The 26,073-nt window shown below is 41.1% G+C and overlaps 1 protein-coding gene across 1 annotated transcript in view; it reads left to right on the plus strand.

Moving 5' to 3' along the window:
• The first annotated feature begins 24,523 nt into the window (after nucleotides 1-24,523).
• The window catches only part of LOC116060479 (CUB and sushi domain-containing protein 1-like), a 366,236-nt gene continuing 364,686 nt past the window's right edge, over nucleotides 24,524-26,073 (plus strand). Inside the window, exon 1 of the mRNA XM_031314040.1 lies at nucleotides 24,524-24,765. Within this exon, the coding sequence (XP_031169900.1) occupies nucleotides 24,524-24,765 (242 nt within the window). The remainder of the gene's footprint in view (nucleotides 24,766-26,073) is intronic.

Consider the following 26,073-nt stretch of genomic DNA (forward strand, 5'->3'; position numbering starts at 1 on the left):
ATGTGGCTGTTGCGATTCTACGATCTCAATTCTGGAATTTCTGGAGTTTATTGATTCAAACGTAATGACAAAGCCTTAGTTTGTGTGCCTCAATCTCTTGAACCTGTTTAATCTCAATAGGAACCCATTCATGTTAATGTGATTACTGTCCCTTTAATAGGCTAATTACAATAGCCTGTCATGTAGAACGATTTATGCTGAATAGACGTGATGCATTTGACCTGTGTGTGTGTGTGTGTGTGTGTGTGTGTGTGTGTGTGTGTGTGTGTGTGTGTGTGTGTGTGTGTGTGTGTTCTCTCCCTCTCCTCATATACTGTATTCATTTAGTTATTTTCTTTATTTATTTTTCTGTCCTCCTTGATCATAGCTTCACCCTATCACTCTCTCTCTGTCTCCCTGCTCGCCTTTTTCTTGTCTTTTTAACAGATTGTTAATTGGTGATTACTGCAGCAACAAAAGGTTAGGTGAAAGTGTTGATAGGATTCTGTTGTCATGGGAAGTGCTGAAGGCAAAAGGCAGCATCCGCTGAGTTTAATGATCCTGCGTGTGTGTGTGTGTGTATGTTTAAAATCTCTCGCTAAATCATGCATGAATATGACGTAGTTTGTTAAAGAGCTGAGGGCTTTTGCACACACAAACCCACACGCGCACACACACACACACACACACACACACACACACACACACGCACACAGACTGCAGAAGATGGATGTTCTAGGTTCTCAGTAATGCCTCTATGTCTCAATCTGTCTTCCTGAAAATGACAACGTGCCATGATCATACAGGATATATAGCTACACACATACAAACAGATACACACACACAAAGGTAAAGATACAGATTAGGACACACAGAGAGACTCAAAGAGCCAGGGACTGAAAGATAGAGTGACAGAAAAGGAAAGGAACAGTGAGCTACACTTACGAATAAAATTCCAATGCAATTTTTCTGAATCTCAATATTTTTATGCTACCTGTTACCTGTAAATCCTTTTCCACCTTTCTGCTTTTCTTAGTTCTTTTTATCGTGGAGGGAACATGTCATGTCATCTTAAACGTGTGTGTTTGCTTGTTTCTGTAGGTGTGTGTGTGTGTGTGTGTGTGTGTGTGCGCGCCTGTACTGTATGCATGCAGTATGGTGTTTATAAAAAATATGTCTAGCTGATTACAAATAATCATATTGTTTCTGGCATTTGTGTGTTTTTTTCACACGTTGCATAATAATAACTCTGCAGGTCGGTAAAATGGGCACATAGAAACTGTTGCTATAGAAACGGCAGAATAAAAGCACCCTCCCTGGTAACGACACAAGTTTTCATTTCTTCCTGTGAGATGGGAAAGGGGGTGTCACTCTTTGTGTTCTCTCTTTCTCCCCTTTTCCCTTCTCCCTTTGAAACGAGACAACAGTTTCTCTCTCTTCTCTCTCCATGTTCCACTTTCATTCCATTTCTCACTCCCTCTCTTCCTCCTTTCAACCTCCCCTTCTACTTCCTCAGAGGGCCCTATTTCTGTGAGTCAAATTCACTGCACTAGTGCACTTGGCTGTGACTGACAGATTTTTGGTAATTTCATGACCAGAGGCTGTAGCGTTCCTGCAGTGCACCTGTGGCGCTAATGTAAAAGAGGCTGGACTAGGAGGAATAAATTATCATTATCAATCATGAACAATCAGATCAGCTCCTCTCATCCCATTTAACAGCAGCGTGCTCCCACCGCACACTGACATTTTGTAATGGAGAAAAGAGCCCAGATCTCTTCCATGAGGAAACTTAAGTTCTTTATAAGGAGGTGCAGAGACTCAAAACACAAATACACACTATTCCAAATATCCAACAAGTGGTATCAGTTTGGGTGCTAGTTCAGCAAGATCTTTTCAAGGATGAGGAATATGAGGTACTTTGAAAATACGCACTATCCTTGAAATTCAAATCATTGTGAATTATTGCAGTAATCACATTTTTGATGTGCTTGTGCTGGTATGCTGTTGACAACATACTCAAATACTCAAAAAACAATGCATTTTCTGAAATAAGCTGTGGTCTGAGCAGGCACAATTTGATACCAGACAACACTGACTCATCTAATTTGTGTTGACATCCTCCTCTGGTGTGCCCTCTCCTTAATGTTGGTCTATTAAAGTCATTGCAAGCTACAACATTACTGAACTCACACAGGAAGGAAATTATCCACTTTCACGCAAATTTACCAGTGCAACATTGCTGTTAGTAATCTTCTCTGGCATGACATTATGTCTGGGGACATCTTATATGTGACACATTATACATTTTGTCAATATACTCTCCCACATTTGGCTATGATAAGGAATACGCCCAAGTCTTGAAACCGAAACTAAAGTAGCATATATTCATTACTGCAAGCAAGAACACTTATTTTATCTGAAAATGTGATTATAAATCTGAAGTGTTTCCCTATAACATTAAATATTCATACCACATGTGCAACAATCAAAGTTAGGGGGAAAAAATCATCACTATGTATTATTTATCACAATATTTAACAGAAAAAAAGCTAATCTGCCTATGTGGGTGTGGATTCATAAGATTTGATTGACAGTTGCCTGGTTAAATGACTGTAAAGCCCAGTTCAGACCAAAGATTTGCGACGAGACGAGTTGAAACCATAGACTGTTAATATTAATAATTCATATACAGTATATATATATATATATATATATATATATATATATATATATATATATATATATATATATATACATATATAATATTATATTTACAGTCAATGGTTGAAACTTGCAACTTCTTGCAACAAGCCGGTCTGCAGCGTTCTAAAATCTGCCAGTTCACACCAATTTGACGAAACAGTGTATCACTCCATACTTCTGCTCTAACTTCCGAGTTTTAGGCTTTTTTGTAGCTGGATCTCTGGATATCATTTGTTTCGTCTAAATATGATTGTGGATAACGTTAGTGATATTGAGATGCTTGCTACATCTGCATTTCTAGTGATGAAAACACGTTTTATTTCTCTGATTCACTGCTGTGTTCTAACGCTGCTGGGCGCTCCCTCTCTTCAGTCACTCTCTATCTCGCTTGACCATATAACATTACCGTACTTTCGGGCGGTCGTTGAGGCCAGGGGCGTCGGATTGGGGGGAAAAAGGGGACTGAGTACCCAGGGCCCTCATGTGAGGAGGGCGCAAAAAGATGCTAGAATGAATAGCTGTGGATGCGGGGAGGGGCCCATAGAAAATGCCTTTCTACAGGGCCCAGGATTTTATGCTACGCCCCTGGTTGAGGCTCCGTCTAAAACTCTGCCATTTCGACCAGCTGTTTGTAACATCAAAATAAAATGGATTATGGTTCATTTTATTTCTATAGTTTATAGCTGACTTTACCAGCTGACTTCTCTATTGGCTGTTGAAACAGGTGACGTCCCTTACGTTCTAAAACCAGCCTCTGCAACTTGAACAGCTGAGTTGAGTCGAGCTGAGAAGGGCCGGTTCAGACGGCTGCAACTTTTCCCTGTGACGGTCTCGTTGAGAATCTTTGGTCTCCACAACCGTCATCCCGTTTTGATTCAAATTATGCTTAATCTCGACTGGTGCACAGAATTGTGTGACACCACTTTTTCCAAACTGAGCTCTGGCCATTTCAAACCAGTGAGATGAGCACAGACAAATATTAGAAATACAGAAGAAGAAAAAAAAGTTTTAATATGAAATATCCACTTTGGCCAAAAATGGTGTTCATATTGGAGGCCACTGCAGAAAGCTGATGGACAAAATATATATCCAGGGCCTTTAAAAGCATCTTGATTCTTTGAAAATGTATTTTAGCTTTTATAGAAGTTTATAAGAAGTTATTGTTTTGAATATCTTACAGTACAGTTGGAACATTTTTATCTCCTAGAACCACACAACTTAAATACACTAAACTGTGTGATCCATGTTCAAAATGAAATGTAACCTAATTAAAACAATTTCTCTGATACCTAATTGCTGTTGTTCAAGATAATGACTAGTGGCCCACAATCTTCTCAACATCTGTCAAACCCAATTTGTAATTAAAGCTGCAAGCAGCGATGGACGGGCCCTCGCTCCTCTGCGCGCGACGGGGTTACCGGCGGTCCCCGCTCCTTGCGACCGTCATTTGCGCGGCACTCTGACACCGCAAATTGTCACCAATGAAAAGGGAACTCCCTGCTGAGTTCAATGATACCTCACACAAGACTCTACCTTAGATGGGTCAGCATTTATGAAAGGGGGCGTGGCTTAAACATAGGGGGCGGGCAAAACCATCACCAATGAAGAACGAACTCTCTGCTGAGTTCATTGATACCTCACACAATGGTCAACCTTAAATCGTTCAAATGTTATGACGGGGGCGTGGCTTAAGCATAGGGGGCGGGCCTAACCATCACTAATGAAGAAGGAACTCTCTGCTGAGTTCAATGACACCTCACACAAGACTCTACCTTAGATGGATCAGCATTCATGAAAGGGGCGTGGCTTAAGCATAGGGGGCGGGCCAAACCATCACCAATGAAGAAGCAACTCTCTGCTGAGTTCAATGACACCTCACACAAGACTCTACGCCATACAGTTCATTAGCTGTGAAAGAGGGCGTGGCTTACGCATAGGGGGCGAGCCAAACCATCACCAATGAAGAAGCAACTCTCTGCTGAGTTCAATGACACCTCACACAAGGGACTACCTTAAACGGTTCAAATGTTATGAAAGGGGGCGTGGCCTGAGTAAGTGGGCGTGGTTATATTATAGGGGCCAGCTCATTATCACATGTAGACCACACATTCTAAGTTTCATGTAAATCAGATGATGTTTGTCATATAAGGTGCATTTCCTGTTGCCAGCGGGGGGCGCTATGACCAAAAGTCAAATATGGCCTGTAGGTGTCCTCAGGCCTGGACCCTTGTCAATCGTGAGAATTTTCGGGCAGATACGACAACGTGCACTCAAGTTACAACAACTTCTTTGTTCATCGCTAAACACTCAAAATGGCCGCCATGCCACGCCCACACCGTCTGACGAAAAGTTTTTCTTTTAATAACTTTTCATCTTTAAGGTGTTGGGATGATAGAGACCAAGTTTGAAGTCCATCGGATTAAATCTCTAGGAGGAGTTCGTTAAAGTATAGCACCTTGACTTTTAGGCCTACTTCCTGTTGCCACTAGGGGCCGCTATGACTTTAAGTAAATATCGGCCTTTATTTGTCCTCAGGGTTGGACTCTGAAGTTTCGAGCCAATCGGTCAATGTACACTCGAGTTACACCCACTTCCTGTTTCGGCGGCGAAACACACAAAATGGCCGCCCCGCCACAGCCACACCCTATGACGAAAAGTTTTTCTTTTAACAACTTTTCATCTTTAACGTCTTAAGATGGCACAGACCGAATTTGAAGTTGATCAGATGAAGTCTCTAGGAGGAGTTCGTTAAAGTACGACATGTGGAAATGGCCAAAATCGCACTAATTTCGAACTTTCAATTCGAAATGGCGGACTTCCTGTTGGGTTTAGGATATGGCTCCAATTACGTTTTGTGTGCGTCCTGACTTGATACACATGTGTACCAAGTTTCGTGAGTCTACATTAAACGCACTGCAGGGGCTCAATTTATTTAACTTTGTAGGGGGCGCTAGCGAGCCATTTTGGGGCGCCTATTCCCGAAACCCTTAAAATACGTAAATTTTCACCAGACTTGATGCGACCGCCAAATTTGGTGAGTTTTTGAATATGTTAAGCCCCCCAAAAAGCCAATTAATTTGCCGGGAAAAATAATAATAATTCCTTCAGTTTCAATAGGGCCTTCGCCGCTGTCGGCGCTCGGGCCCTAATTATTTGGACAACCAAAGAAAGAAGTCACCATCCCATAAAAGTAATATAATTTGCTCTATTTCTGTAAGGCAGCATGGGATATTGTATGAGAACTGCCACTTTATTAAAAGATGGTCATATTAGACCAAACCTTTCAATTTTCTTTCTCTCATTCTTTCTCTCAACTTTTTTATACTTTCTTTTATTTAACAAATGAAATTGTGTTAGAGTGAACTTTATTCCACCTGGATGAAGTAGACTGTCTTTTACTCTTTTATCAAGTCAAGTCAATTTGTATTTGTATAGTAGAAATTACAAATTTCCCTTAAGGTCTTTACAATCTGTAAAGCATAGAACACCCTCGAGACCCCCCCAAAAAAACAAAAACATAAAACAAAACAAACAACTAACTGTTTTTCTTCTTCGCATCCTTTATTTTGTCTGTCCCTGTAGCCACATCTACAGTGTTTTCCTAATCATTAACTCTACCTGTCCCCCCTGCTGACCTTCTGCCCCCCCGCCTCTGTTTATCTTTTGTTTTTACACTTTTAACCCGCTTCCTCTTTTCTCGCATCTTTGCCATTTCCATTTTAACTTATATTCTCCCAGTTTTTTTTCTCTCTGCCTACTGTATGCATGTGTGTCTTTCTCTCACACTCACACAGTCTGCTAGCTCATGTAAAACATCAATGTCCCAACAGATGAATAAGCATACTGCAGCATATAGAGTATTAGGGCCCCAAAGGCAAATACATAGATGCAAAGAACTGCATCTCTCTCTCTCTCGCTCTCTCTCTCTCTCTCTCTCTTCCTCTCACTCTCTCTTTTGCACTCTTTACCTCTCCTTTCATTTCTCTTTCTTGTGTTTTTCTGTGAATGAGAAGTTCCTGGTAATTTCTTGAAATCTTTCTTCTGATCCTTTTCTTTATGCATATTATTGCTGTGGTGGTCAGTTGGCCAGCTAAAGCACCTTGTTAGATTCACAACCATCAGACAGCAGCTGTTATACTGCCTTGTTTGTGTGTGTGGTGCTTTCATGCATTTTAACTGTGCACTGTGACACACATTAACTTAACACACAAATTGCCCAGCAGAGCATCTCTATCTCTCTCTCCATCTCCATCTCCTTCACCTCTTGTCTCTCCCTCTGTCATATACACAGGAGACACAAAAATCCACAGGGACCAACAAACTCAAGAGACTAGAAAAAACAGGAACGAAGACCTATATACATAGAGGCCCTGATAGAGGATATACGGTATAAGGGATATACTTCCCTCACCTGCTAACTCTTTACCTCTAGTAAACATCTGGTTAGAACAGTTAAATACTGAGCCGTTGCAGATGTAACTTATTAGGTAAATGCTACAATTGACAGAACCCAATTAATTTCGAAGGAGAAAGGAAGCTGAATTATTTACAACTGAATTACCCTAGCCCGTCTCTGGCCATCAGTTTAAAAACTACATGTTGTGGTTTGGGATGATACAGCCCAGGCTTTAAGTCGTCATTTGTACCAAATTGTTTCTTTCTTAAAACATCCAGTGTATCACTCATCAATTTGAAGAAAAAAAAAAGTTCTGGTCCTGAAGGCTTCCATCAGCAATGACCCAAATTTAATTGTTGTAAGAACAGTCCAATTTTGTGTGAATTATGGAGGTTTTTGCTTTTTAATGTGCTGATAAAGTGTTGCAAACAAAGCTAATAAAGGCCCTATATCACCTGTAATAGCCTCATAACTCACTGTACACCTGCTAGATTCAGAATGCATCTTAAAGGAGAACTCCGGGCAATTTTTACGTTAATCTTGATCGCTATAAGTATGTGAGTACTGTCGATAGCAAAAAATACGATCCGAATCGGTGCTAGCAACATGGAGCTGCTGTAGCTAATGCCAAGAGCTCCCACTTAGCTAAAACGGCATATCATAAAGAGTGCCTTTGTGCCTCTTTAACAGACACAAAATGCAATTAAAATGTCTGTGCAACATGAACAGGGCCCTTACATGACAACAAGATGCGTGTTCAACTCAGACATTGTTTAAATTCACTTACCCTGTTAGCTGCTAGCTGCCGTCTGGGATGAGTGAGTGCGTTCAACCAGGCTTCGGTAATAATCATCAAGCAGCAGTTCCCTGTGTATTTGTAGCATATATATCCATTTCGTGTGCGATCCATCTGGCGTTGGTGAATAGTAGCCTCTGCAGTGGCGAACTGTGTGTTAGTTGCCTTAGCCAGGCTAGCAGGCCCGACCGGCATCCTTCTACTTCCTCCCTGCCTTCCTCACCTGCCGCGGCCGACAACAATCCACGGGCGCCCGCTGGTCTGGTGGATGTCCTCCAGAGGACAGTTCGTGCTTTCGCGGCGAAATTTTTGTGGCGAAAAAAGTTTATTTCCCCCTCAAAAATAGGTAATTGAGCACTGTAGTGGTTATGATCATATCAGTGACTATGTAACTACATGGAAACGGGCCAAATGATGCCTGTTTCTTGTAAAGTAACAGCGTTACAAGAGGCTGGCTGTAGTCTTGCGCACAAGTCCTGCGGGAATTCAGGGAGAAAGTAGAAGGATGCCAGTCGGGCCTGCTAGCCTGGCTAAGGCAACTAACACACAGTTCGCCACTGCAGAGACTCCTATTCACCAACGCCAGATGGATCGCACACAAAATGGATATATATATATATATATATATGCTACAAATACACACAGAACTGCTGCTTGATGATTATTACCGAAGCCTGGCTGAACCACTCACTCATCCCAGACGGCAGCTAGCAGCTAACAGGGTAGGTGAATTTAAACAATGTCTGAGTTGAAAACGCATCTTGTTGTCATGTAAGGGCCCTGTTCATTTTGCACAGACATTTTAATTGCATTTTGTGTCTGTTAAAGAGGCACAAAGGCACTCTTTATGCTATGCCCCCAAAATTGCCATTTTAGCTAAGTGGGAGCTCTCGGCATTAGCTACATCAGCTCCATGTTGCTAGCTCGTTTTTTTTGCTATCGACAGTACTCACATACTTATAGCGATCAAGATTAACGTAAAAATTGCCCGGAGTTCTCCTTTAATACATTGACATCTTGGGAGTATAAGTAATTACAATGTGTTCATAATACACAATGCACTGATATTGATCATGTTTTCAGTAAAATAATGATAAGCAATCAAATGAAAGGGGCATATAAAAATCATTTCACATTTGCACCAATGCAACAAACACCCAGGTTATATGAGGTAAGCCAATCTGTCAGAGAAATATGCAAATAAGCAAATAGCCTGAATGAATGTATTTTTCTGGTTTTATTTGCATGTCTGTATTCTCCAGGGGAAAGGCAGATACAGTGTTTCATATTGTCAAGTTTCTTGTTAACCGGTCCAGTGTTCATTTCACTCTGACTCTCGAATAAAGCTGAAATAGAAACTCAGAAACTGATTCGGAATCTGAAATTTGAGGAATTTTGAGTCATTCCTTGATAACTCTTTATATCTTATCATCAAAAAGTTATAAAGGAAAAACTCAAACTTCGAAATCCAAAGAAGGATCAAATAACAGTGGAAAAACAAGACTGGTGAAATTCACTTTCTCAGTCATGTTTAGTCATGATTATTGTCGAATAAACGTGGACAAAATTTCATCAATTCACTTTACCCAGTTAACAAAAGAAAGAAATGTGGACGAAAGAACAGAAAAAACTAAAGTCTGCTGCCAGATAACTTATTAAAATTTAAAGAATAATTGCTTGTTGTCACAGCATTACAGTATTAAAAGCATTTAACGAGTAATGTAAATGAGATCTGCATTCCTTTTGGATAAAACATTCACAGCAAAAATAAATTACAGAGCAAGCTAGCTAGGCTAGCCAGGTAACATTAACTTTTGCTTAGTAACTTTACCCAGCGGGGCTAATTTTAGAACAGGCTAGCAAGCTTTACCAGTATTACCGCGGCACATGAACACGCTTAACATTGCAATGTCAGGAAATACAGAGAATCTAGTTATTGTGCTACATGAACGTTATAGCAGGAGTAGTGTTACTTACCATCAGCGATTTCTGCACAGAAAAACAGGATGAGTGGAAACCATATGCGCAAGCGAATGAGGCGAAAGTAAACACGCCTCAATTTTAAAATAAACGTCTCCGAACATAAAGTTGTGAATTCTTCATACTTAATAATTAGTGCCTAAGTATAGTATAATTTGGGTCTAATATGACATTACATGCAGTTTCCAATTACAGCATCATTTAGGAATGTGGTGTCTAATTAGGGTCTAACTGTGTTTGTTTACTGTATAATGAAGACCACATTATATCTATCTTGGTCTAATTTGATACAAATTATGACTTATTACGTCTTATGAGTGTACCGTAAAATAAAGTGCGACCGAATAATTGACTGTGGAAATTTCACATCAATTTTATGGTTTAAATTATGTTTTCCAGGGTAGGTTGGTTACCAAGCAGTCAGAGCTCCTGGTCAAATGATGTGTTACAGTAACCTCCCTATAAACTTATCACTTTAGAAGTAATAATGATACTGAAATATATAAAATCTAAATCATACACTGTAACATTCATACTGATATAATGGTTATTGCCAGATGAGCGAAAGGGAAAGGAGGGAGATAAGTGAATCATTTTCACAGCAGGAAGAGATTGTAATATAAATCATCATACAATTATAAAAGCGACACACCTAAACTAGTGTCTGATTCCTTTTCTCTTGTGTGTGTCTGCAAAAAAGTATGCAACAACTTGTTTAATGTGTTAAAAGAAAACATCTGTCATTTGATCAAATAACCCATTTACTTTTGTAAATATTTGTTATGTTTGTTTTTCTCATTTGCAGATATTATGACTTTTTTTAAATATACATGTTTTTAATCCTAAAGATTCAGCCTGTCAGGCCCAGTTTGAAATATCCTGCTCTTTCTACTACTTCCTAAGATATTCTTATTAAGAAAACAAGGATGTGACATAGGGTTTGTAATGTGACATCATGTATCTGTAGACTTAATATTTCTTCCTCTCAAATTACTATCAGTAAGCAAAGCACAATATAATAGGCGTTGATGTGAAACGGCTCACAATAAAATCACAAAACAAACAAAAATGAAAACTTTGACAAAACCGATTAAGATGTCTTTAAATAATAAAGTTGCTAACTGTGAGAAATTATAGAGGAAAAGAGTTGCAATTTAGTGATGATTTTATTTAGTGAAAAGAAAAACAAGTTATCCGCTGCTAACTGTCATATGAATTTGGGCTAAAAGACCGCTTTCATTTGTTTGCATTGTTGTCGTTGATTTCCACTGTCAGAGAGAAATGAGAAATATCTTTATTGCCAGGAGGTGGGGGGGGGGGGTTGCGAGAGAAAGCCGGAATATAGTAGGAAGAAGAAAAGGATTGTGGGACTTTCAGGTGCTGAGTGTGTTTTAGTGTTTTGTCAGCAATGAAAGAGTGACCCAGTCCTGAGAACATCTCAGCATAATAGCACAGTTTACCACATACAGATACAGACCGAATACACCCAACCCATGAATGCACGCACACATACACACACACACACACACACACACACACACACACACACACACACACACACACAAAAAAACATATATACAGAGGATTGCTTACCATTGCTTGCTCGCAGCACCCATTTTGCTTTGCTGCGCTCTAACACTCGTTCAGCTTATTGCTGAGTTCATGGATTTGATATTCCCACCTAGCCTTGACCGCAGAAGATCCTAGTGTGTTTGTGTCAGAATGTGTGTGTGTGTGTGTGTGTGTGTGTGTGTGTGTGCGCGCACGTGTGCGTGTGCTGACTCTTTGCTCTCCATATCGCATTTACAGGTCGTCTTTTCAAGAATGCAAAGGAATTTGTAGGCCTTTTTCCTTTCTAAGCTTATCCCAAGGGTAAGTTAAATATTGAGCACACTGCCTCTTTTTTCAGCAATAACACTGCAAGCAAGTGCGGCATCAGTGATTTTCATTGTCACATCTTTTCTAGTTGCATTGGCTCTGTGTATATCTGTACGTTTCCCTACATTGACTGAGGAGCACCACACGGTGTCGAGGAAAACTCAGGCCCGGAGAGTTTGACAGTTTAAACTGCAGTAAACTCCAACTCTAAAGGGAATACGCAGAACCTGTTCTTAGAGCTTTGCCTTCTGGCTCAGCTCTCTTTTTGTCACAACGGTGTGGTAAAGTGAATGTGAATGTTACCGCCCCCGCTGCGCCGATTCTCCGGCAATCTCCCGCTCCATTGTCCCCTCACTCGCGAACAAGACCCCAAGGTACTTGAACTCCTTCACTTGGGGTAAGGCAAGGCAAGGCAGCTTTATTTGTATAGCACATTTCAGCAACAGGGCAATTCAAAGTGCTTTACATAAAAACGATAAAAAAATTAAAAACAGATAAAATACGGGAATAAAAGTTACAGTGCAGTATAAGAAATTAAACACTAAAGAGCAGTTAAAAACAGTTACAAATATAAAAGCAGATAAAATACGGGATTTTAGGCTGCTAGTATGGGACAATGTATAAGCCGTTGCTCTATACACATAAGCCACCCGCAATCCTTGCCATTCCCATAACGGGCCGGTCCCACCAGTCTTACTTTTTATTTCTCTTTATATGCTTATATAGATTGTCATACATTTTCAACAATGCAAGCACTCATTCCCTACCTGGAGTAGGCACTCCATCAGTTTACTGCTGAGAACCATGGCCTCAGATTTAGAGGTGCTGATCCTCATACTAGCTGCTTTACACACGGCTGCAAACCTATCCAGTGAGTGTGATGAAATCCCCAGCCCACCGAGCTGCAACCCCTCCCCACCACAACTATGCTTCGATATCCTGTCCATGATTAGATAGTCCCCTCACCCCATACACCCGCAGCACCTCCCACAGTATCTCCTGGGGGACCCGGTCATACGCCTTCTCCAGATCCACAAAACATATGTAGACCAGATGGGCTTACTCCCAGGCCCCCTTCAGGATCCTTGCGAGAGTGAAGATCTGGTCCGTTGTTCCATGACCAGGACAGAATCTGCATTGTTCCTCTTCAATCTGAGGTTTGACTATCGGCCGAAGCCTCCTTTCCAGCACCTTGACTTTACCAGGGAGGCTGAGAAGTGTGATACCCCTGTAATTGGCACACACTCTTTGGTAGGGATGTCACAATACCAAAAATCTAGTAGTCGGTACCGATACCACCAAAAGTACACAATACTCGACACCAAAGTCGATACCACGGTGTGTAAAAAAAGAAAGACAAGAATAATGCTTAAACATTTATTCCTTTATTTTAACATTATAAAAAACACAACAATAGTGGCAGATAGCATGATACTAGAAATTAAGTCATCAATACCAGAGGTGAACTGGCACCTCTCCAGCTACCAGTCCACTACCATACTTTGGTCCGTATGGGGACTTGAACCAGCAATACTCCTGTTCCCAACCCAACTCCCTACTGACTGACTAATGCTCTATACACGTTAAAAGTACAGTTTTTTTTAAATGGAGTCTGGTGGGTTTAGCGCTGGCTACCTCAGAGCTGTTTCTGGTTAAACAGAAAGGTCTCAATGAGGTTTTAAAAAGGTCTTTCTCTGTAGATATCCTTTCCATAATGTTGTCAGACACAGAATAATAATCTGAGCCTTTTAGTGCCAAAAACAGCAAACCAAACTGACGCTGAACATTTGTCCCATAGGGTTACATTGCAGCCCGGTGACTCTTAATACTGGACCAATTTCAAAGATTGTTCTTACCATCAATCACTTACACACAAAAACGTAGGAAAATAGGGTCCAGGTTGAAAAAAACGGTAGTCACCCTTCAGTACCCAATTCGATACCACGGTAATAAACAAAAACAAAACAACAAATCCCATGTCCTCCTTTATAACGTGTAACATATTTATAACATTTTGAGTAGAGGGGGCAGGGAGAGCAAGATTGACATGTAATCAGGAGAAAACGCCAGTCTTCTGGACCCGACAGCCCGCTGCTCCCAGGCCTGACATCACCACACAGCCAGCGTACTGTACCGTCTTCCATTAGTTCACCCGTAACTCCCAGACAACAAGCATGTTTAGTTACGTCTGTTTCTATCTGCCCTTGCTGTTTTTAACATAGAACCAGGCTGGTTAAAGTTAACTTAAAGGGGTGGTTCAGAATTTTTGACATGGGACCTCATTTCCAAGTTAGCCAGTGTGTTATTTATCAGTGGAGACTGTTTTCAACACTTTTCATCCAGTCCTTCCAGTTGCAGAGTTTGCTGGTGCTAGGCTAGCGCAAGTCAACAGTATCTGCTAGCCTGCCATTAAAAACAGTCTTACCCACTCCACAGTACAGGCAAATAAATAATAACGCCAGACTATCGATGTAAATGTCTGTGTTGATAGAATAATGTTAGAAATAAAACTACCCTTGCATCTCAATGATCGCATTACATTTTGAGGGACTAGTTTCTCTGCAGCGGCGGAATTTTACTTTGCTCCGGTTAGCAGTACTGCGTCGAAAAGTAAACAGAGAAGCCCACTCCAGTCGGGACACCTAGTAGTAGCTTAGTACAGTGGTATTGAAGCATTGGATTGGAAACTAAGGACTAGGCAACATGGTGTTTCAGTGTGCATTTAGAAATTGTAAAAATAAACCAAACAGATGGGCACCACAAAGTTTCCATCAATTTCCATTGGGAGATCCAGAAAGGAACCAACTGTGGCTTCTTACTGCTGGCTTGTACATCAAGGTGAAGACTCTAGTTAAGTGGCAAATGTGTTGTGATCATTTTAGACCAGACGACTTTGAAAAACCCCGCAATCTAAAGGACCACAAGTCACTGACAACAAATGCGGTTCCATCCGTCTTTCCAGATGCACCAACAGCTACTGATGAACAGGTAATAACTTTTGGTAGGCTACTCTAGCTAATAACGCTAGCCCCTTTCATAACGTTAGCCTAGCTGCTACTGATAGATTGAGACTGACAACGTTAGTGGAGATGACGTTACAGTTCAATGCATTGTGGAGAGTGACAACGTTAGCTAACGGTATAGCTACACTCTTGGTAGATACCTGGCTGGGCTAACCGCTAACTTTAGGTAATTGCTGACAGAAAAGTCATCTAAGCTCGGACAGTTTACATGCAAATAGCAGCGGCAGGTAAATAAACTTGTGTGATTGTCATGGAAACCGGCTTTCTCAGTAGCCTAGGTAATATCACTCCGCCGCTGCTGTAGCCTATGCTACCAACTACAGGGAACAAAGTATAACTATTGCAATGCGATGCAAGGGTAGTTTTATTTCTAACATTATTCTATCAACACAGACATTGTACTGACTTAGTACCGAAGTACCGGTTCTCGTGACATCCCTATTCTCTGGTCCCCCTTTTTGAATGGGGTAATCACTACCCCGGTCTGCCACTCCTTAGGCACTGTCCCAAACGTCCACGCAGTATTGAAGAGGCTTGTCATTCAAGACAGCCTCTCCACACCCAGAGATTTCAGCATTTCTGGATGGATCTCGTCAATCCCCGGGTGCTTTGCCACTGTGGAGTTGTTTGATGATTACCTCAGTGACTTCCACCAGGGAAATTGACAACAATCTCCCATCGTCCTCCAGCTCTGCCTCTACCATAGAGGGCGTGTTAAGGCCCTGAAACACCAACCCGATAACCGGCCGTCAGACAGTCTGGCGAGGTCAGTGACTCGAGTCTGTTCCGTGTGTTCTGTGCCGTCGTCAGCCGGAGGAGACGTTGGCCTTCATTTGGGCCGATTTGACACGTTGAATCGGAAGGCAGGAAGTCAGACTCAATGGCCAATCTGATTGGTGGAGCACTAACCCGGAAATGATGAGCGGGATGAGCCTGACCAACGGCTCTCAAAATCTGACAAAAAGCCAGACCCACGTGACGCGTTCGTCCAATCAGCTGCCGGTTTTCATTTTTTGGGCGACAATACAGATTAGTGCTGCCTGCTGTTACACAGCTTGGATGGTTCCATGCTTCCCCCTCCTGAGGAGGCAAATGGTTTTCCAGAAGCACATTGGTGCTGACCGAAAGTCATCTCCAGGTCTTCTCCAAACTTCTCCCACACCCGATGCTTCACCGCTTTCACGGCGAGGCTGCAGCCCTTTTTGCCCGTCGGTACCCTGCAACTGCCTCCGGAGTCCTATATAACATATCCCGGAAAGACTCCTTCTTCAGTCGGACAGCTTCCCTGCTCACTGGTGTCAACCACGGTGTTCGAGGGTTACTGCCCCTTGAGGCAGCCAAGACCCTGAGACCACAGCTTCCCGCCCCTCCACAGGGATGCCCGAAAACCTCCGCCAGAGGTGTGAGTGAAAGTCTGTCGGACAGGGGCCTCCTTCAGATTTTCACCCGCACTACCTGTTTGGGCTTACCAGGTCTGTCCAGAGTCTTTCCCCACCCTCTGACCCAACTCAACACCAAAGGGTGATCGGTTGACGGCTCCGCCCCTCTCTTCACCCTAGTGTCTGAAACATGCAGCCTCAGATCAGACGATACGATTACAAAATCGACCTTCGGCCTAGGATGCTCTGGTACCAGGTACGCTTATGAGCATTCCTATGTTCAAATATGGTGTTCGCTATAGACAATCCATGACTAGTACAGAAGTCTAACAATGGACGACCGCTCGGGTTTAGATCAGAGAGGCCATGCCTCCCAAACACAACCCTCAAGGTGTCTCCATCAGAACTATGGAGTACCCTACTGGAGCCCCACGCAGGACATTCAGAGTGTTCAAGAAGGCTGAATACTTGGAACTGCTGTTTGGTATATGCACAAACAACAGTCATAGTCGTCGTCCCCCCCCCCCCCTCCCGAGGCGGAAACCCTCTCGTCCACTGGGGTAAACTCCACCATAGCGGCGCTCAGCCGGGGCTTGTGAGTATTCCCCACCCCGCGCCTCACACCCTGGGCAAGAAAAAAGTCCAATCCCTTTCCAGTAGTACAGTTCCAGAACCGAGACTTGACTAGACTAGACCAGATCTAATTGGTAGCGCTCTACCTCCCGCACAAGTTCCGGCTCCTTTCCCCACAGAGAGGTGACGTTCCAGAGCCAGCCTCTGCCACCCGGGTTTGGTCCTTTGGGGCTCCTGACCTTCACTCCCACCCGTGTGGCAGCGCAACCGCCCCCAGCGGTTCCTCCCACAGGTGGTGGGCCCATGGGATGGAGAGGGGGGGTGCCACGTAGCTTCTTCGGGCTGTGCCCGGCCGGCCTTAAATTCATCAGGTGGACAGAAACACAACTCCAAATGAATGACAATGTTGTTTTGTATCTGTTGTGTAATTAGGCAATGGTTTGCTAACAAGTTCGTCATATGCCAGTGTTGTCTTTACAGCTTGCCCCCAAGTGGCTAAAACATGAATGCTGGTTTAAAGACCTGCAAAACAGTGAATCTTTAGTGGTGACTTCATGCTGTGATAGTTGACAGATGACAACTTTTCATGGCACCTTTGAAAGTGACATGGTGGGTGCATTGGTCAATAAGAATGAAGGTGCAAGCACTTCAAGAAATAGTAGACTGGACTGCTTCATATCGAAACTGACACTCAAAACATTCAATCCTGTTTATTGTTGCTGGACTACACGTTTACACATGGGAGAAGTCATGCCATTTTAAATATTTGACCCTTAAATGCCTAATCTGCAAGACTCGTACTTGTATTTTTGGACTGTGCCGACACATTTAGTAATGAGCTGTCGTGGTCTGCACTGCATTTTCCTTCACTTCATAAAACTGCCCCCAGTGCTTTGGCATCACCGGACTGACAGCAGCTCCCAAAGCCCCAGACAAACAGGCATGGGCTGCTCTACTGAGACTGTTGAAGCAAATACGAATAATGGAATGACAGAATTTCAGCCGGTGCTTGTGAGCAACCACGTCTGCAGAGACAGTAATATCTGTACTGAAAAGTACATCAATCACAATTTGTAAAACATTTTGAAAGATGTATTATGTTTAGATGCACAGCCACAGTACCACAGGGGAAAGCAAGGGCTGTAGTAAGGCCACAGATGTACTCTCAAATTATTATTTTAGTTAGTTAGTTATCCCTTGAATCATCTCTATTCATTCTATTCAGAACACAAAGCTATTGAGTTGTAGGTTGAAGGATGATTGATTACAGACGCAGAGTGGTGGCTTCCCTCAGAAAGTCAAATGGTTTGTTTTTCAAAGCGAGAATGATGAAAAATGAAGATAATATTTTACGATACACACACACAGTACACATGCAATCACATGCAATTCTCTCCTGTACACCTCTCTCACTTTGTCCTTATTTTGGTCTCCTATCTTTGATTGTCCCTCTCTCGCTCACTCACACACACACACACACACACACACACACACACACACACACACACACACACACACACACACACACACACACACACACACAGACTCTATCCATCCTACCTATCTATGCTATCTTCAGACAGCAACCCCTATTACTTGCTGACACTGTTTGGGATTTACTCTGGACGTAGCCTTGATTCTCCCTCTGCGTCTCTGCGTGTGTGTGTGTGTGTGTGTGTGTGTGTCAGTCACACGGGGTATGATACATGTCTCTGCTTCATTCCATTGTTATGGTGACCGGTGACTGGGCATGTTGTCTCTCACCTCACCATTCGCTTAGCTCATCACCTTCAGTACAGATTTAATTTACAGTTTTTGCTCATTTTAACGTCATCTAATTTACATCTTAAAAGTATATTAATCATGTGTTTGACAAGTAGGCTCTTTGATCAACTTTTTGAAGTGTAATGAGAGGCGTGGAAGAATTTTCCACACTGTTTGTTCAGTGTTTAATAGTTTGCAAGTTGGCTTTTTATTCATTTTCACACTTTGTTTACTTGTCAGCACAAGCAAACTTTTCACAGTGTAATCTCAGCCCCAAAAAGTAAACACACAGAGGTGAATGTTTAGAATTTTGAAGGATTTTCTTTTTGTAACACATTAGTTGCAAGTTGCATTGACCAAAGTGCTGGTCTCAATTCTTCAGTATCAATTCAGGGTGATGGCTGTGAAAAGTCCAAACTGATGAATACGTGTTTAGAGTAATTGCTTTCACAGAAGAACATGTTTTCAGCGTAGTCAACTGCATAGATGGACTTTTATGTTATTTTCCAGAGACCTGATTTTATCTCCACTGAGCAACAGATAAATGGCCTAAACACTTGAATCTAACTGCAGTCCCATTTACCTAAACTGTTTGACAGTGGGCTGACAGAGAGTGCGAATGGCGATAGAGAGAAAGACAGACAAAGAGAGGTTGTGGTATTTGTTCTGCGTGTGATAAATATAGGAGGTGAGTGGGTGGAATAAAAACAACCTAACACTCTAGCAGGATAAGAGAGGAAACCCAGAGAGATAGATATAATGACACCAGGAGAGAGACAATATGACATAGGGATGATAATAATAGCGATAAAGCGAGGAAGCGGTGTAATGCCACTTAGGGAGTGATGCGATGATACTAATACAGAGATAATTGTGGCAAAAGAGGGAAAGCGAGAGGGATGAAGGGATGAGAAAGCAGGACAGAGGGAAGGGAGGAGGGAAGTGATGACAGAGAGCTGGGGAAAGAGATAGAGAGGAATGAAGCTGCAAGGAGGAAGAGATGCAAGGAGAGAGATACAGGGATTGTGATAATACCGATAGAGATAAAGAGAGCAAGGATAGACAGGAGTTTGGAGTGAAAGATAAAGAGGGGGAAGATCGAGAGATGGATGTTTGCAGAGAGACAAACATAATGTGGAAGCGACACAATGATTCTGACACTGGGATAATGAAAAAGAGGGAGGTGGTGGTACATCAGAAGAGGTTGGAAAGAAAACAAGGATATCAGAAAAATAGACAACAGATTTCTCTCCTCTCCTCTCCTCTCCTCTCCTCTCCTCTCCTCTCCTCTCCAGTCAATAGTTCTACACAGCGTACCTTAGAAAGATGCATTTGATTTGTGGCCCAGCACGCTGTGGAAAGAGGAGGCAGCATTTGATTTATGAGCCAGGGACCTTGTGGTCAGGTTCTAGTAGAGCGCTCTACCTCTCTGCCGCCTCTCAACACCTAAAATTTAACAATCTGTTTGATTATGTAGATCTGTGCACTGATCCAATCATTACTGAACAATGCATATAAAAAATATTGAGAAATAATTCATTTTTCTGCATTAGAAATATCTAACATCTCTCTATTGTACGAGTGGAAAAGGCAGAGAATCGAGTTGCATGGGTTTGATTTCTAACATGGGCACAGCTCTTGGGAATTCATGTTAATTATGGAAAAATACTCAAGAAGCCTTCCGTATTTAAACCGGGGACATGTCCCACGACAGTATCATTGTACAGCCCTGCGGACCTGCATGTGTAATTGAAATACAATTTCAACATAAATAACAGTGGAAAAGCCTCAAAGCCTATGGGATATAAATCAAACGAAAGATACCTGTAGGATTAAGCTCTGTGTTTTAATGAAGACTGTCAGTGTGTATGTTAGCATCCGTGTAAATTTCTGCACAGCACACGTGCACATGACAGAATGTTTTTATCTGCACGTGTGAGCTGCTATTTTACATACTACTTATAGACTTATGTAACATACACATTCACACTGTCATTTTTTTCTCTTTTTCTTACATACAACTAAATGTTGTTGGGTCAGTTGGCACATTCAGAAATCTTTATGTTGTATTGTTTTATAGTTAGTATAGTATAGTATAGTTTTTTATCCTTTTCTCCAGTATTAATTGCAGACCAAAATAAATGTCAACTTCAAATTAGTTGGCAAGTTCTGATAATGAAAACAATAGTCAGTACATGTATTGAGTCAGGCAGGTGAAAACAGTATTTAGTGTTTCAAGGCACAGTATTTTCTGTGATGGAGGAGAAGTAATAGTTTCCAGAAGATATTTCTATTACCAGAACCAAAATGTATTATTATTTTATCCACATTGTTGGCATGGCTCTGGGGATGGCAATGTAGGTTGGTTTGTCAGCGTGTCCACCACTTTGGTCAGGACTAAAATATCTCAATAACTATTGGATGGAGACTTTGTACAGACACTTATGGTCTCTAGCAGTGTTGGGCATTTCGGTAATATTATACTTGTTACAATCTCAGTAACGTGAGTTACAACACATTTTAACCCGAAATTAAGTGGTGTTTTTTTTTTTTTATTAACAATTCACCATCACCGCGAAACATTTTTGCCTCAGAGAAAAAACATCAGTGAGTAAAAGAGTAACGTTATTTCTTGTTGCTGTAATTTGATGGTTGAGATGACTGCAGAGACTGAGTCTGCATTTGAGACATAGACATACTCCCATTATTTTCAGGAGTTATTACGCTGCGTTAAAGCGAGGTGCTGTCCCGTCATTTTTCCTGTGGTCAGAGCCAGAACCAGAGACGGTACGGAAATCTGGTTCTGGTGTTGAGTAAAGTGTGTCATGGATTTCCTATGAAATGTGGTACACACATTCAAGTCTCGTGCAATCATCAGGTTGATTTCGCCAGTACTTTTAGTCATGATAAAGTACTGTGCCTGTTATGCCAACATGTTAATATTATACCTTTTACCTTCTCTTTCTTTTTGACGTCGGGTAAACATTGATCACATACATACAACAAAGAAAAAAACAATACATTACAAATGGTACAGAATAGAAACTAAACATATGTGTGTTAGCATTGTCAAAGTGAGCATGTTAGCATGCTGACGTTAGCATTTAGTTGAAATTGAACTACAGTAAGTGCAGCCTCACAGAGCTGCTGGTAGAGCTGTAGACTCGTTTTCTCTTCTGTCATTTCTTACAATTAGTGATTGTTGTCTTGCTCACATGGACAGCTGTTGGAAGGACTGAGCATATGGTTTTCAGTTACAGGACAGTCTCTATCAGAAAAGCTGACACTAAACTAAAAAATCTGAGTATGAAAAACCAGGGGGGAGATCTCAATACTACATCGACAAAGAGGCATGGCAAATAACCTTTTACTGAATTGCCCCAAGTGTGGTGCTACAATATGGTATCCGGCTTGATGCAAATATAAGCTGAATTCCACTTATCCCATCTGCTCAAAGGGGGCAGAGGGGGATCTGGCATCGGAAGAGACCATGGACAGAAAGAGAGAGACAACTGGAGACACAAAGACGGCTGAGGGGGAGAGGTGAATTGGGTTGGAAAGACAGTGGAAGGCAATCTGAAATGAATCTGGACACTCCAGATGGTTTGAAGTTTGTGTGTGTGTGTGTGTGTGTGTGTGTGTGTGTCTGAGAGAGCACATGTACATATACGCGTCTCAATTGCTGCCAGCTTGTCCATTTGGGCCTGTGTATAGGTATTTACGTGTGATTGTGTGTTTTGTGTTACTTCAGACAAACAAGAACATCTGGTATATGCACAATGTAGACCTTCTGATCTCATTTTGATGGGAAAAGACAAAAACACAGAATCCAATGCACACATATTTTGTTAGCATTTGCTTCAATAGACTGTGACATAGCAGATACAGTAGTTGGCTCTGGAGTGTACTACACATCTGTGTGTGTGTGTGTGTGTGTGTGTGTGTGTGTGTGTGTGTTCGTGTGTTCACAGTGATATAAGGTTAATAAATCAATAGCCATCGCTATCTGAGAAACAATTACTGCTGGCTTTCATGTTGGCCACACACACACACACACACACACACACACACACACACACACACACACACACACACACACACACACACACACATTGCATTGTGCTACGTGCCCTGTATATTGGAGTAGCTTTAGGAGTAGACTGTATATGTTTCTTGAGGAGAGAGTAGCAAAAGATGAAAGATGGTAGAGAAAAGTGCAGGGAGAGTTTGTAAATGAGGAAAGAGGAGTGGATGAGAGGAGGAGATACACAAAGTATTGAGACCTAGTGTGCCAAAGTGGAAGATCCTTAAATCTTCATTTTTTAACTTATTATTTTGCTTGTTTTTTTGGCTTTTACATTTGGTACTGTACTATGTTTTCTCCATCAAATACTTCATGTACAGGCTTCCTTAAAATTAGGTTAGTTTTGTTTTACTTTAGCTAGAGTTTGCTTTCCTCACTCACCTTATTATAACTTACATAAGTTTTGGTCTGCTTTTGTTTACTTTGTTTGTTTTTTTCTGCTGTATTTACATGTATTGCTTTAACAGGGTTGTTACACATTAGCTTAGCTTTTGGCAGCTTTAAGAGGCTGCTTTATTATTAATTTACTGCCTTTTTTGTCTGTGCCTGAACGTCACACTTAAAAACTGTTCATTCATTTTTCAAAACCAGATGTATAGAATCTGTTTTTCTGTGTATGTGCAACTATGTCTCCTGTGAAAATACCATTATATATGTACAGTATATGCAAGTATTTAGCAGGAGTTCCTTAAGTACTGCTCAAATAGTACAGATAAAAGTAAAGATGGTGGTGGCCGGGTTGGCTCAGTGGGTAGAGCAGGCGCACGTATATTGAGAGGTTTATGCTTCGACGCAGAGGTACAGGGTTCGACTCCGACCTGTGACGATTTCCTGCATTTCTTCTCCCTCTCTCTCCCCTTTCTCACCTAGCTGTCCTGTCAAAAATTAAAGGTGGAAAAAGCCCAAAAAAAAATCTTAAAAAAAAAAAAAAGTAAAAATGGTGGAAGAGAGAATAAGCACTTTGCTTTTACACCTCAAACTAGTGTTAGACATTTCTTTCACATGACAATAAGGTTTCTCTAACAAGTTTAAACAAGTTGTTTTAGTTGCATAATAACCATACTTTAACCTAGAGCTGGGCGATATGGAGAAAATCAGATATCACGATATTCCTGACCAAATACCTCAATGTCGATATTGCGATGATATTGTAGACTTGACAATTGTTGCTTTAACAAAATGTTTTCACAATTAGATTTTAGATAAATAATCATCAATAATGTGGATATAATGACTAAGTGGGTAAAGGCAAATAATAAAACAGCTAGAACAGTGTGGTAAGTGAAGAAAATTACATTAATTTACTGTAATGCAGCCTTTAAAACCAGAAAAAGACAACCCTTATGCCATATCCCGATATTATGATTTTCAAAATCTAAGACGATATCTAGTCTCATATCTCAATATCGATATAATATTGATATATTGACCAGCCCTACTTTAACCATACTTTAGCAGGTACATGCAGATTTTAAAGTTATACTAATATACACTGAAGAATTGAATTGATAGCAGCACTATTATTGTCAGGATTAAAGGGTTAGAGTCTACTCTAAATATATACAGTATGTACTCGTATTCAGGCACTGCATGAAAGCTTCACCTGGCATATGCTTTAGTGTCATGGGAGGCTGTGCGGCATGTGTTGCATTATGTTGGAGTTGCACTTAGCTTGGCACATATTTAAGCTGTGCTCAGTGAATTATATCAAACACAACCCATTACATTATGTGTAAAGGTTTTTGAGGACATAAATTAAACAATGTATAGTCAACTTTCATCACATTGTTATGAATTTACATTACCTCTTCATTTTCAAACTTGACAAACGTCCAAGGTTCCAGGCTAAAAATGACAAATTCTGTATCTTTGAAATCTGAGGTGTGCAAGGCAGGAATTAATGATTTTACGCCTATATGATATAATTTAATGCAGGATGCAAGTTTGAGATCCTAATGTTTTAAAATGATGTTGTCCCGTCTCTCTCTTCCAGCTGAATCTTGTGGTGGCGTAGTCCAAGGACTGAATGGTACCATAGAGTCGCCGGGTTTCCCCCATGGCTATCCCAACTACGCCAACTGTACATGGCTGATAATAACAGGGGAGAGGAATCGAATCCAGCTAACCTTCGTCACGCTGGCGCTGGAGGAAGACTTTGATATTGTATCAGTTTACGATGGACAACCGTCGCCTGGCAACTTAAAAATGAGGTTAGAAATGATTCTTTCTAGTACAGTTTGATCTCCTATCATGCTCCTCTGTTGCTCTCTCCTTCTTTCTCTTCCAACCTCTCTGACTCTCACAGTTTTAGTGTTGTGAGTTTGAGTGTCAGCTTTAATTTGAGGGGATTTTTTTGTCATATTGGGTATGTAGTTTTAAAAAGGACCCATTTATGTGCATGGCTTACTCTTTTTCATGGTTACAAAAGTAGTTGGACAAAATAAGTCTTCTAAAAATGTAATCAGTAACAGTCCACTGGAATATAGCATACCTAACAAAATTTTGATTATGTTTTGTTATGATGTTTCTAGTTGAGGTAAAAACGCACCACTTTTGTTCGATGTTGGACAGTACATTAAATACTTACATTTGAAAGCATTGGCATTTCTATTTACTATCTATTCCTCTGGAATAATGTAAACAATGCACGATTGTGTGTATTTGTGGAGAATGTGTGTTTCATGAGAGGTCAATCAAACTCCCATAATATTTGGGCACAACACTTATACCATAACAATAATAATAACACTATATTGTCACTTTACCGTATGTTGTAGGACTCAGTTTTTTTGTTTATTCATTCTTTGATTCTAGTGTTTACATGGGAATTAGGGCTAACCAGTGCTGGAGTAAAGGATGTATTACTTACATTTATGAAATGGAAAGAAATTAGCTAACTATCTTTGCTCCATGGCCTTGAGCTTATCAAGGAAAGTTAAACACTGTAATTTAGGCTACAGGGGCTTTTGTTAAACCATGTGGGTCTATGAACCAGCATGCAGGCTTGTTCCATTTTACCTTTTTACTAAAGAACAGTGTGAGGAAATACAGGCCTCCAAAATAAAAAATAGATTAAAAGACACTTTCCTGCAAAGGATAAAGGCTGCTTCGTGACAAATTAATCTAAAAGTTGAAGCAATGGCAGAACAGAAATTGGTTACGATATTACATGTAATATAAGCTGTGCATTTTGAAACCAAGTTCTCTTTCTTGGGTAGTATTAAGGCTGTTTAGATAGATGGTCCCTCGAAGAGAGTACATTACATAAGAACAATGAGGAAGAACAAAGAGCAGAAAATAAACTACATTCAGTATGACCTATACAAAAAAAAATATATATATATATATTTTTTTTTTTACTCCACTGCAACTGGAATTTAAGCTTACCATGCAGCTGAAACTCAGTGAGAGTGCAGAAGCATTATAGTTTTTATATTTGTGAATGTTAAGGGAACTGCAATCAGCTGGCAGCCTTCTGCAGTAATATAAACATAAATAATAAAGATAGGACAAATAGT

This window comes from Sander lucioperca, chromosome 3 (genome assembly GCF_008315115.2).
Source record: "Sander lucioperca isolate FBNREF2018 chromosome 3, SLUC_FBN_1.2, whole genome shotgun sequence".
NCBI classification, from domain to species: domain Eukaryota; kingdom Metazoa; phylum Chordata; class Actinopteri; order Perciformes; family Percidae; genus Sander; species Sander lucioperca.